Here is a 12,466-nt window from a genome sequence, read left to right on the forward strand (position 1 = left end):
CACTCTCACACACCTCTACACTCACACACCTCCACACTCACACACCTCCACACTCACACACCTCCACTCTCAGACACCTCCACTCTACACACACCTCCACACTCACACACCTCCACACTCACACACACTCGCACACCTCCACTCTCACACACCTCCACTCTCACACACCTCCACTCTCACACACCTTCACACTCACACACACACACCTCCACTCTTACACACCCAAACTCATACACTTCCACTCTCACACACCTCCACACTCACACACCTCCACACTCATACACCTCCACACTCACACACCTCCACACTCACACACCTCCACACTCACACACCTCCACTCTCACACACCTCCACACTCACACACCTCCACACTCACACACCTCCACTCTCAGACACCTCCACTCTACACACACCTCCACACTCACACACCTCCACACTCACACACACTCACACACCTCCACTCTCACACACCTCCACTCTCACACACCTCCACTCTCACACACCTTCACACTCACACACACACACTCACACACCTCCACTCTTACACACCCAAACTCATACACTTCCACTCTCACACACCTCCACACTCACACACCTCCACTCTCACACACACACACTCACACACCTCCACTCTCACACACCTCCACTCTACACACACCTCCACACCCACACACCTCCACTCTCACACACCTCCACTCTCAAACACCTCCACACTCACACACCTCCACACTCACACACCCCCCACTCTACACACCCACACTCACACACCTCCACACTCATACACCTCCACACTCACACACCTCCACACTCACACATCTCCACACTCACACACCTCCACTCTCACACACCTCCACACTCACACACCTCCACACTCACACACCTCCACTCTCACACACCTCCACACTCACACACCTCTACACTCACACACCTCCACACTCACACACCTCCACACTCACACACTCACACACCTACACACTCACACAGCTCCACACTCACACGCCTCCACACTCACACACCTCCACACTCACACACCTCCACTCTCACACACCTCCACTCTCATACACCTCCACTCTCATACACCTCCACTCTCACACACCTCCACACTCACACACCTCCACACTCACACACCTCCACTCTCACACACCTCCACACTCACACACCTCCACTCTCACACACCTCCACACTCACACACCTCCACACTCACACACCTCCACTCTCAGACACCTCCACTCTACACACACCTCCACACTCACACACCTCCACACTCACACACCCCCACACTCACACACCTCCACTCTCACACACCTCCACACTCACACACCTCCACACTCACACACCCCCACACTCACACACCTCCACACTCACACACCTCCACACTCACACACCTCCACACTCACACACCTCCACTCTCACACACCTCCACACTCACACACCTCCACACTCACACACCTCCACACTCACACACCTCCACACTCACACACCTCCACTCTCACAGACCTCCACACTCACACACCTCCACTCTCACACACCTCCACACTCACACACCTCCACACTCACACACCTCCACACTCACACACCTCCACTCACACACCCCCCACTCTACACACCCCCACTCTATACACCCCGACCCTATAAACCTCGAAGCCACACACCCCCCACTCCAGTCTACACCCCTCCGGACCCAGAATACACCCTCAACTCCAGACTAATACACCCCCCCCCCCACCACGATGTTCACACCCACATTCTGCGCTCTTAAACACCCAGTCCACCTCCAATCTACACCTACATCCATGCCCCTAGATCACTATCCACACATCAAGACCCCAATTGCACACCAGTTTACACGCCCGGCTGCTGTGCAGGTGGCGTCACGTGTGTGTGTGTACAGTGTGGTATATGTGGCAAGCCCACGTTGAACAGGATATTGCTTGACACTGCCACGTGGAAGACTGCATTGTAATGTCTGTAAACATGTCAGTTGAATTGTTAAAAAACGATACCGCGTACCTCTCAACACCTTATCAGTGCCTACCTTATTTCAGACTAATTCAGACCTTATTGGTCACCCCGTGCCCTTATAAATCTCAACGTTCATTCTACAAAGTCCCATCACCAGGGAGAAACACAAATAGACGATAAAAGTGTGCCCTATTAAAACGGCTAGATGCAATAGGAACCTGAAAACTCAAAACTTCCCTGTTCGAGAATACGGGTAAACCGCACCGATCACTTGGTTACAATTTAGCCCATGGCCAACGCCCGCCCCCTTCAAGTATTTAAACCATTCCAGGGATGTATATGACATCACAGTCCCAGTGCTCACGCATTGTCATATCAAGTGATTGATCATACTGGTGTTTCAAACTGGAACGTATAATACTGCCCATAAATGTCGAAGAGAAAATGACAGGCGAGTCATAGTCGTGGGGCACTTGGGGAGTAGGGAGGCGATAGTTGTTCTTTGTAGACTTGTGGAAAGCAGGGGGTACTGCAGAAAAAATGCTTTCACGTCTATGCTCCCCACCTTCAACCACAATGATCAGCATGAGGTATGGATTGACAAAGGGCTGTATGAGTGGCTGTTACCGTCACCAAATCTCAATGCATCTCCGTATCCATCCACCCATCCACCACTTACTGTTGAGGTGGCTTTGCCCAGAGGTTCGTGGGACTGAAATGCACTGGCATGAATGAAATAGGCTTCGAGAAGTAACAGTACAGTTGATCGTCAATTATCTGGCACACAATTATCTGGCAGTCCCGGGCCAATCCGGTAAAACCGCTCCGAAAGGCTGTACCAGTCCAACGATCGGCAACATGCGGGACAAAAAAAGTAGCTATGCTTGATTTGTCTTAAATATGATGGACAGTACATTATACACTACATACAACTTAATGGAAATACTGCACGTATATACATCACCCAATGCGGAGTCTTCGATATTGGAGTGGTAAGTACGAAACAATAAATACAGTAACTTTTTAAAGTCGGATATTTGTTTTTTGGTATGTTTATGCCAATTTCATATAGTTTACAAAAAAAAAACATCGTCATACAAGAATGTAAAAAAAAAAATCTTAAACAATGTAATCCATCTTCTTGGTTCTTTCGGTAAAGTCACGTAGAATGTAAATAATAAAATAATTAAAATAAAACAATAAAATAATTCTCACGACGTTTCGGCCACAACGCAAGTAGCCGTCAGGTGGAGAACAGGTCTGTCGAGGAGACAGTCTGAATGACAAGCCCCAGGCTTGGAGCGACTATTTAAGCTGGGATGGAGGGACGAAGAGCGCCTTGACAAAATAATTTGCATATCAAGAGGAATTTAGCATATTTATGGGAAATGCAGATATGCGATTAGTACTACTTGTGAAATGCGTAGGAGGTTTGGTGAGGGGTTTAAAGTCATTGTGCCCGTGCATTATGCAGGATTAGCAGCATCAAAGGGAGGGGATAGGGGTAGCATTAATAAAGGGACGGAGTGTTAATAGTATGTAGCTGCAGTAACTAAACCATCACGTAAACAACTAAAGTATAAACTACTAAGAGGAAGCAACGAAATATGTACAACTACTCTCCCATTGACATATTTCGTTGCTTCCTCTTAGTATCTTTCACACGACGGGCAATGGTAGTGTATAATAATAAATAGTATAAAATTGTAATGCTTAATACAATGTACAAAGTAATATATAGTATCGTAATTGTATAATGAATATACAGCAGTGTGATATACATTAGGGTGGGTAGAATAAAGGTATAGGGTGGTGTATAGCAATACAGTATATAATTGTCTATGGCAGTATATAGTACGGTGTAGACTCGTGTGATGTAAGAGAATAAAGTTTAGATGGAAGCATATTATATTTTTTGCGACATAGAATTGTAATGTATTACTTACTGTTAGTAACTCAGCTTATTGTAGAGTATATTTAATATACTGATGATACTATGTAGTTTATACTTTAGTTGTTTACGTGATGGTTTAGTTACTGTAAGCTGCATACTATTAACACTCCTTCCCTTTATTAATGCTACCCCTATCCCCTCCCTTTGATGCTGCTAATCCTGCATAATGCACGGGCATAATGACTTTAAACCCCTCGCCAAACCTCTTACGCATTTCACAAGTAGTACTAATCGCATATCTGCATTTCCCATAAATATGCTAAATTCCTCTTGATATGCAGATTATTGTGTCAAGGCGCTCTTCGCCCCTCCATCCCAGCTTAAATAGTCGCTCCAAGCCTGGGGCTTGTCATTCAGACTGTCTCCTCGACAGACCTGTTCTCCACCTGAGGACGGCTACTTGCGTTGTGGCCGAAACGTCGTGAGAATTATTTTATTGTTTTATTTTAATTATTTTATTATTTACATTCTACGTGACTTTACCGAAAGAACCAAGAAGATGAATCCCTGCAGTCACGAAAACTTTAAATCGAAACAATGTAATTATCCGTCGTTTTTGAAAATCCAGCGCCCCCTCCCTGCAAAGCCCGCGGATAATCGATTATCTACTATATATGATCAAATTATTAAGTGCGAGTCTTGTGACAATGTGCAGCCAAGCGTGGCAGAACCTTTGGCGAAATGTTTTTGTGACATCGAATTTCTCTGCCAAACTCAAGGAATCGCAATATTCTAATTTACTTCTCCACCATAAACCTCAGAGTACTAACAACAATAAAGGTATCACATAAAAAAAACAAAGCACAAAAACATGAGTTGTGATAAATATGTTCGTATTTATTGAGACACGGAGTAAAAACGTGGAGATGGCAGTCCACTCCGAGATATCACGGGCACTACATTGTTAATTCCTGTGAATGAAACAAGGGAAGAGGGCAGATAGAACATGCTTAGAATTAGCTCAATGATAACACACAACACCATCAATGGGCACTCAGCAGTGCTTGCTCAAACCGTTCACACTTTTGGTGAAGTGTACAGAGATGTGCTCACCATGATGGCGTTAACAATGTCGTTGCTGTTGTTCTTGAGTGCACGCACAGCCTTTGAGCGTGACACATTGGCCTGCGACATCACCAGCTCGATGTCCTTGGCTTCCACGCCAGTCTCGTCCACCTAATACACAGCGGACAAGTGCAGAATTGATTAACATTTTCCGGCCACATTAAATTAGTTTATTATTATTTTTCTCCATTTCATTTGGTCTTTATTCAAGTCTTAGGCATGTAACAAGTCACCAACTAATTAAAATCAATGCTTATAATAATGATCAGCAGCTAAAAAGAGCAATGTGACTGGTATTGGATAAAACATCCCAAAGCTGCAAATGTAACTGGAATTTACTCAATTGGGATTACATAGAGCTACAGAGCTTCCCCCTGCAAAAGCTTGGCATGACCCTCTTTAAAAAGGCTTTTGGGACTCAGTGAGGCATTCTTTGGTAAACAAATGTAATAATAAATAAATCACCACATATCAAGTACAGCCCTTTTGTAATGCCACTACTGGATGAAGGCCTCTCCATGCTGTGCGGGTTGGGTTATAGGGGTTATTTGACGATACCTCACAACACCGGTTGGTGCGGGCCGGTCACATAGGCACACTTTAAATGCATGTATTGACTCGTGTGTAAGAATGTATAAACTATGAAAATATTATGCAAATGTTACCTTTGGACTAAAAGCATAAAAAAAACGTGAAAAACAATAAAAAATAACAGTATGAACGAGAAAAAGAGAATTGATTCACGCATTCAAATCACCGTGAATCAGAATCGTTGCATGCCGAATGTACAGGAAATACTCTTCCCGATAAGAACAAAATAATACTGGTAGGAACCTCCTGGTTACACCAGCCCACAGGGGATTATTGTGTCCGTCCGTCCGTCGTGCATCCAAAAATGGGAGGGGTGGGGCTAGGTGGAGAGGGGAGGGTGGGGAGGGGCTGGATGGGGAGGGGCTGGGTGGGGAGAGTGGGGCTGGGTGGGGGGTGGGAGGGGTGGGGCTGGGTGGGGAGGGGCTGGTCACCCCGTGGTGCCCTTATAAAACTCAACGTTTAACCTACTCACGCCGGCTCGTGCCCGCCCTCACAGGCGGCCATATTTGCGGAATACACCACGCCGCCGTTGACCCTGGCAAATTGACCGAGCAACCCAACGTTCCTATCAGCTCCCTCCGCAGGAATGTGTTCGCAGTGTGTTGTTTTGGTCACAGGGTGGCAGCATAGGACTGCAAGACACACAGCGCCAAGGCCAGCGGAGATAAAGCCGGCGTTCTATCGTGCTCATGTTGGGGGAATGCGGCTTATGCACCTCCTCCTCTTCCTCGCTCTCCTCGGGCACAGGGGGTGGCTGCACGCGCTCCTGCACGCCCGGGGCTGCCTCCCCGGGAACCTTGAACTTCTCAGCCGCTGCCATCTGCGCCTGCTGGGACAGGTCTTCAATCTGCATGCAACAGGAACAACAAACACCGCATACAAACCCACACTCAGCACAGAGATCCACGGCTGCAGTAGTGTTGATTACAAGAAACATGTTTTCCATCTGTGTTCTCATTATCTATATTCTACAACACAATTGCCAGAATGATCGTTTAATCATTAATTTTCACAAACTCGTATGCTCATGTGGCTTATTTGACACTTGAACATTCATACAAGTCTAGCAATACAATTTCCACGTCAATGTCTGCATTTTCCATTTTCCACATACTTTTGCCACACATTGCCCACAGCATTTGACGTCAGCAGGATATAAAAACATTCCTTAATTCCTTCCAAGTGAAGCCACAACTGGAAACACAGATGCAGACATCACACCAGTTCTGTATGTCACGGAGCACACCCTGACTATTGAACCTTTTCCTGTTACGTGAACTTATTTTCGTTAATTTTGCAGCACCAATGGAACAGATATAAAATACAATACATCAGCGAACCTTAGCCTCTCCAAAGACGATGTAGGTGTCCGAGGCGGGGCTCTTGTACACATCAGGCTTGGTGATAACGAAGAGAATGTTCTTGGACTTCCGGATGGTGACGCGCGTTACGCCGCCCACCTGGCGCAGCCCCAACTTTGACATGGCCTGCAGGGTTGTGGGCACAAAGCGAACCTCAAGTCACCAAATAATTACTAATTATTAGTCTTTCTCATTGCAAAAAAAGAGTAAGGGAATCCCACAACTATCATATCTGTCTCCTTATCGCTCCTGACCTTACGGGCCTTCTTCTCGCTGCGGCTCTGCTTGGCCTTGCTCACCAACTCTTCGTTCAGCTCTGCCGCAGCTGCCAGCTGCAACAAACACAGAGACATGGTTGATGTCATTTCCGCTCACAGTTTACTTCTGGTTTTGGCATAAAACAGATACCAGTAGAAAACCATGCACTTCAAGCATGGCTGTACCTGTGCTTGCTGAGAATGGGCCTGTGATGTGGAGTCTGTTTGCTCCTCCAATTCAGGGATGGACTCATCGCTGTCCGATTCTGTTCCAGATCCTTTCGGGATATGACATTAATATACATGACCGTGTTAAAATGGCATTCAAAACACAGCAGTGTAAAATGGCAAACTTGAAAAACACTTACCTACCAATTCAGGAGCAATAATGTAAATTTAAAAGACATTTTTCAAACAGAGTAAAGCATTTTATCAAAATAGCAATCATAGGCATGTGATGAGGTGCAGTAGTAATTTGAGTGAAAAGGCAGTTCCTGCTTGGGTCATCACGGATAGTGGGCACTACTACCTCCTTTATACCATAAAAATGGCTTAAAGATATTCACAATTTAGATACTCCCACTGATGATTACAAGAGCAGTAATTATGGCTTGGAAGGTAAGCAATGCAACAGGAAGAGCCGTAAGTATCCTTCCCAATAATCCTCTAACACAATGCCAGTTATATTTCATGACAAAGCATGATGCTTAAGGATTTACAAATGCCGATCTAAATATGAATTTCCCACTCAATCATGAACCATTCTATTGAATCTTCGAAGAGTGTACCTTGATGGTACTGCGAGACTACAACATAGGACCAGAGTAAGAATGCTAAGGTATGCAGTCCTTGAGTGTGTAATTATTCACCAAATAACGATAGAATTCATTTTCACATTTAAATGTCACGATTCAATTCAAGAATCAGGTATTTTTTATTTTTTTACGTTCTCATATATAGTTTCGCATTTGTTCTGTATAATACAGTTTTGCTTTCTCCATTCACCTAAATGCAACATTAGCACACACTCTGCAAACATCGTGGACAATCGATTCTCACATCCACAATTCAATGCAAGTACCGTGAGCTGAAGAATGTTTCAGTCGATGAAACGGTGCACGGTGACAAGTCTGATGGTCATGGTGTTTACAAGCGATGCAGAGAAGTGTATTTATTGGGATGAGTGCACTTGGGACGAATGCAACTGAATATTAAAACAATCTATGTGGGAGAAGAAAAACTCACCAGACTCCACCTGAACTGGGCGCGATTCCTTCTGGGCCACTGGGGCCGTGTCAGTCGTCTGGATGGGCATATCTGGACCAAGACAGAGAGAGGGACAGTAATAATGGGCTGTATTCTGGCCGCTGGTACTTCAAGGGATCTCTACCACACATCTGACCCATTATGCCAAGCTGAGTAGAACATGCCCTCTGCCTGCCCTTGTGTAGATCTGTAGAAAGCACAGTTTGCAGCTTTGAGAAATGCCACCCACCACACATGGTGACACTCAGCAAGCGCTGCCCTCCAGCACTCCCTTCTCCCAGCTATCCATGGTGTTCATTTGCCTGGTCATCAGCACAGGCTCAAAACAGTACCTTCCTACATTCCCTGACTGCTTGCCTCTCTATAAATATGTTAAATGTTTCTGTACATCGTGAGAAACGGTTTACACGTTATATTTTAAATCCAAATTGTATTTCACTGAGTAAGCCTGAAAATCATTGACTAAAGCCGAGCATCTAACGTTGTCCAAAATGAAATGAAAATTGAAGCGTCACCATTAAATGGTTTAGGTGTACGATTTTAACAAGCTGGTATCATCAATAACCATAAACATCATCACTGTCGCCGCCATCATCATCAAAGCAGGTTTCAATCTTAAGCCAGTGGTTCGTAACCTTTTCGGTATGTGTGACCCCCCCCAATAAATACCAAGGGTGCCCACGCCTCCCCCAGCACCCCCCCCCAAAAACCATTAAGGCCACAATAGTGAGAGATCACCACATGTCAACACGGTGTTTGTAAAGTATACGTCTCGTGTTGTGTATAAGCGTGTTCTGTCGCCGCAACGTGGCGCTGAATTTCCCCGCGTCCATTGCAAACGTATCCTGCACGGTATCCACGTCGCAGGCTGTGCCGCCCCTCTGACATTCTCACTGGTTTCGAGCAGCTGCCTCACGCTACATACCAAGCACTGGGTGATCCATTCCGCTGGATCTCAACGGGCTCCTCCAGAAAGCTACGACCAACAATTACCACTGCAGTCTCGAGTAGGCCTCGGCAAGGTAAGGTAATTTAACCTTTTTACCGGATAAAAGGGTAAAGGTAAAGGGTAAAGATGTCGACATGCCAAGGGGTAAGGTAAAGGGTAGGGTAAATGTAGCTCGGAAGAATTACCTGGTAGGGTAAAGGTAGCACGAAGTATTACCCGGTAAATACGGTGACTTGTTAACTGCGAAAAGCTCCGTGGCGCAGTCTGTGGTTTCCATTTAATAAATAATATTTAAAAAACTTTTTTTTAAACACGCTTTTATGAAATGTACGAGTAATGCAAAACTCCACGACTCCAGTAAGTGGCCCCGAAGTTTGCTACAGCGTTAGGGGCCGTGGCCAATTACAGCCAACGTCAGTTGAGCGTGGACAATTAGACCCAAGCCGAAACATAACATATAAAAAATAATGTTTAAAAAATATATATATTTTTTTAATGATAGAATATAGTGTTGTCATCAGAATGACATATGTATACCAAGTTTTCAGTCGATACCACATTGGGAAGTGGGTTAAAATTGAGTTACAAGATTTGATACGACAACGACGACAACAACAACAGACAGAGTGAGTTCAACGAAAGCGTGTAAAATTGGAATCATCGAGAGTATTCTATATGAATAAAGCGCTCTACCTAGCATTTACCGTTATAAACCTTTGTCATGTGTAGTACTACAGTAATTACCCTGTAATCGGGTAATTTGCATGGGCTAACGGTAAAAGGTAAAGGTAGGCTCATTGCTTTTTACCTTTTACCTTATCTGCTAAAGGGTAAAAGGTAGGGTAGAGTGATTGTATTGTGGTAAGGTAAAAGGTAGGGTAAAGGTAGGCTCGTTCTCTTTAGATCCTTTATATTAAGTTAACTTGCTTGCGCGCTTACGACCGTGCAAATCTTTCGGTCGTTTTTTAACCCACTTCCCGTGATCCAATCGAGCTGACATTTTGCACACAGACTCGTTGTGCGTGACAATTTATTTTCGTGAAAAATTTTTCCCAAAATTTTCCACTTTTTAGGAATACCAATGTGATAAAAATGAAACTCTTACTCAAGAAAAACAGAAATGAATAATAAAATAAAACCGATGCCACGCATATAAAGGATTTATAGTGAAACACTTTGTTTTTACGGGTTAATTTTTTACCTTTTAACTTTTACCTTACCGAGGCCTAGTCTCGAGTTATGTATGCACACAAAGTACTAGCGCCATCTATCGGTAGAAGTTAGTGTCTTTAATGTATGAATCCGTCGTCGGGGGCTTTAGTTCGCCATCAGCCGTCACGATCACTGTTGTATATTATTGTTATGATGTCAGTGTTTGCTCTGCTTTGTACTGAGATACACAACAGAATCCTTTGCGATTCACATATGTTGCCACCGCTCTTAGTGCAGTACAGAACACACAGACAGAGGGTGGGTGAGGGGTGGATGGAGGGGGTGGGGGTGAGAGGGGGGGGGGTGGATGGAGGGGGTGGGGGTGAGAGGGGGGGGGGTGGATGGAGGGGGTGGGGGTGAGAGTGGGGGGGTGACGGGTGGATGGAGGGGGTGGGTGAGGGGGTGAGGGGTGGGTGAGGGGGTGGGGAGGTGGATGGAGGGGGTGGGTGAGGGGGTGGATGGAGGGAGGGGGTGAGCGGTGGGTGAGATGGGAGTGAGATGGGGGTGAGATGGGGGTGAGGGAGGGGTGAGGGAGGGGTGAGGGGGTGGGTGAGGGTCTGGAGGGAGAGGTGGGTGAGGGGGTGGAGGGGTGGGTAAGGGGGTTGTGAGGGGGTATGGGGCCATCCATTGAGTAGGAACGCACAAATCTGTCAAAACTTGACCCCTCTCCCCTCCCTGTACGCACACGGAATTTGGGGTGAGGGGGGTGTGGGGGGGGTGAGGGGGTGTGGGGGGTAAGAGGTGTGGGGGGGGTGAGGGGTGAGGGGGTGTGGGGGGGGGGGGTGTGGGGTGAGGGGTGTGGTGAGGGGGTGTGGGGGGGTGAGGGGGTGTGGGGGGGGTGAGGGGGTGTGGGGGGTGAGGGGTGTGGGGGGGTGAGGGGTGAGGGGGTGTGGGGGGGGGGTGAGGGGGTGTGGGGTGAGGGGTGTGGGGGGGGGTGAGGGGGTGTGGGGGGGGGTGAGGGGGTGTGTGGGGGGGGTGAGGGGGTGTGGGGGGGGTGAGGGGGTGTGGGGGGCGGTGAGGGGTGTGGGGGGATGAGGGGGTGAAGGGGTGTGGGGGGCAGCCGACTGCCCCCAGCAAGGGGACTCGCTGAACAGGGTTGTGACGTGTCGCTCTCCTGGCGTCGACCACCGCCGCCACGGCGGGCAATATTGTGGACATGTGTGGGGGGAAAAAGAGATTCATAGCTCGAATCGAATTCTTCCACTCTAAAGATTCTGATTATGCAACGTGAGAGAGGAGCGGTGGGAGGGAGCGGGGTGAAATGAATATTTAAATAATAAATGAATGAACGAGTGCAGGGGATACTGAATGGATGAATGAGTGAATAGGCGATTGAATATTGTAATTTGTGGAATTGGGTGAGTGGGAGAACGGATGAGCGAGTGAATTCCCCGATCAATTCAAATGCGGTGAGCGCATGAATTGACATGCGAATGAATGGCAGAATGTCTTATAACGAATGACCTCCTTATAAAACGAGTGACTGGACGGGCTTAGCGATAAATGAGTGAATGCACGGACGAGCATCGGGTGAACTCACGGAAGACGAGGTCATTGCAAGCGAAGGGCAACATTGAGTGATAACACAAGGGGGGGGGCAGTGTGTGGGGGCGATGGAGCACCTCGCGTTTGGCTGAAGGAACGAGCGAGAGGCTGCGTTGAGTTTACCTGCGCGCTGCGGGCTGCTGATCCCGCTTGACGGTGCCGCTCTGGACGAGGATGGACGCGGATTGAGAGAGGCCGGGGCGAGGGGCGAGCGAGCGAGCGACGTCGGCCGTGGTGGGGGGGTGGCGGTGAGGCGAGCGGGGACGGTGGCGAGGGGGGCGTGCGGGGAGGGGGCCGCTTCCGG

General features: G+C 47.2%; 1 protein-coding gene across 1 annotated transcript; it reads right to left on the bottom strand.

Annotated features, from left to right (window-relative positions):
• Nucleotides 1–4,732: 4,732 nt before the first annotated feature.
• LOC144934415 (nascent polypeptide-associated complex subunit alpha-like) lies at nucleotides 4,733–12,446 on the bottom strand. Its single transcript, XM_078860145.1, has 8 exons — nucleotides 12,286–12,446; nucleotides 8,436–8,507; nucleotides 7,377–7,468; nucleotides 7,188–7,265; nucleotides 6,913–7,059; nucleotides 6,288–6,419; nucleotides 4,970–5,092; nucleotides 4,733–4,827 (listed from the first exon to the last, which is right to left on the bottom strand). Exons 2-8 carry the CDS (start codon nucleotides 8,503–8,505, stop codon nucleotides 4,813–4,815), a joined length of 657 nt encoding a protein of 218 aa, XP_078716271.1. The 5' UTR covers nucleotides 8,506–8,507; nucleotides 12,286–12,446; the 3' UTR covers nucleotides 4,733–4,812.
• Between the last annotated feature and the right edge of the window lie 20 nt (nucleotides 12,447–12,466).

Source organism: Lampetra fluviatilis, chromosome 10 (genome assembly GCF_964198595.1).
Source record: "Lampetra fluviatilis chromosome 10, kcLamFluv1.1, whole genome shotgun sequence".
NCBI lineage: Eukaryota > Metazoa > Chordata > Hyperoartia > Petromyzontiformes > Petromyzontidae > Lampetra > Lampetra fluviatilis.

Bases quoted from the DNA above. Each gene is read 5' to 3' on its own strand.
- LOC144934415 (XM_078860145.1), bottom strand. From the start codon at position 8,505: ATGCCCATCCAGACGACTGACACGGCCCCAGTGGCCCAGAAGGAATCG. The intron at 7,469-8,435 runs GTGAGTTTTTCT...ATATCCCGAAAG, and splicing joins CCCAGTTCAGGTGGAGTCTG to GATCTGGAACAGAATCGGAC. The intron at 7,060-7,187 runs GTCAGGAGCGAT...ACAACCCTGCAG, and splicing joins GCGAGAAGAAGGCCCGTAAG to GCCATGTCAAAGTTGGGGCT.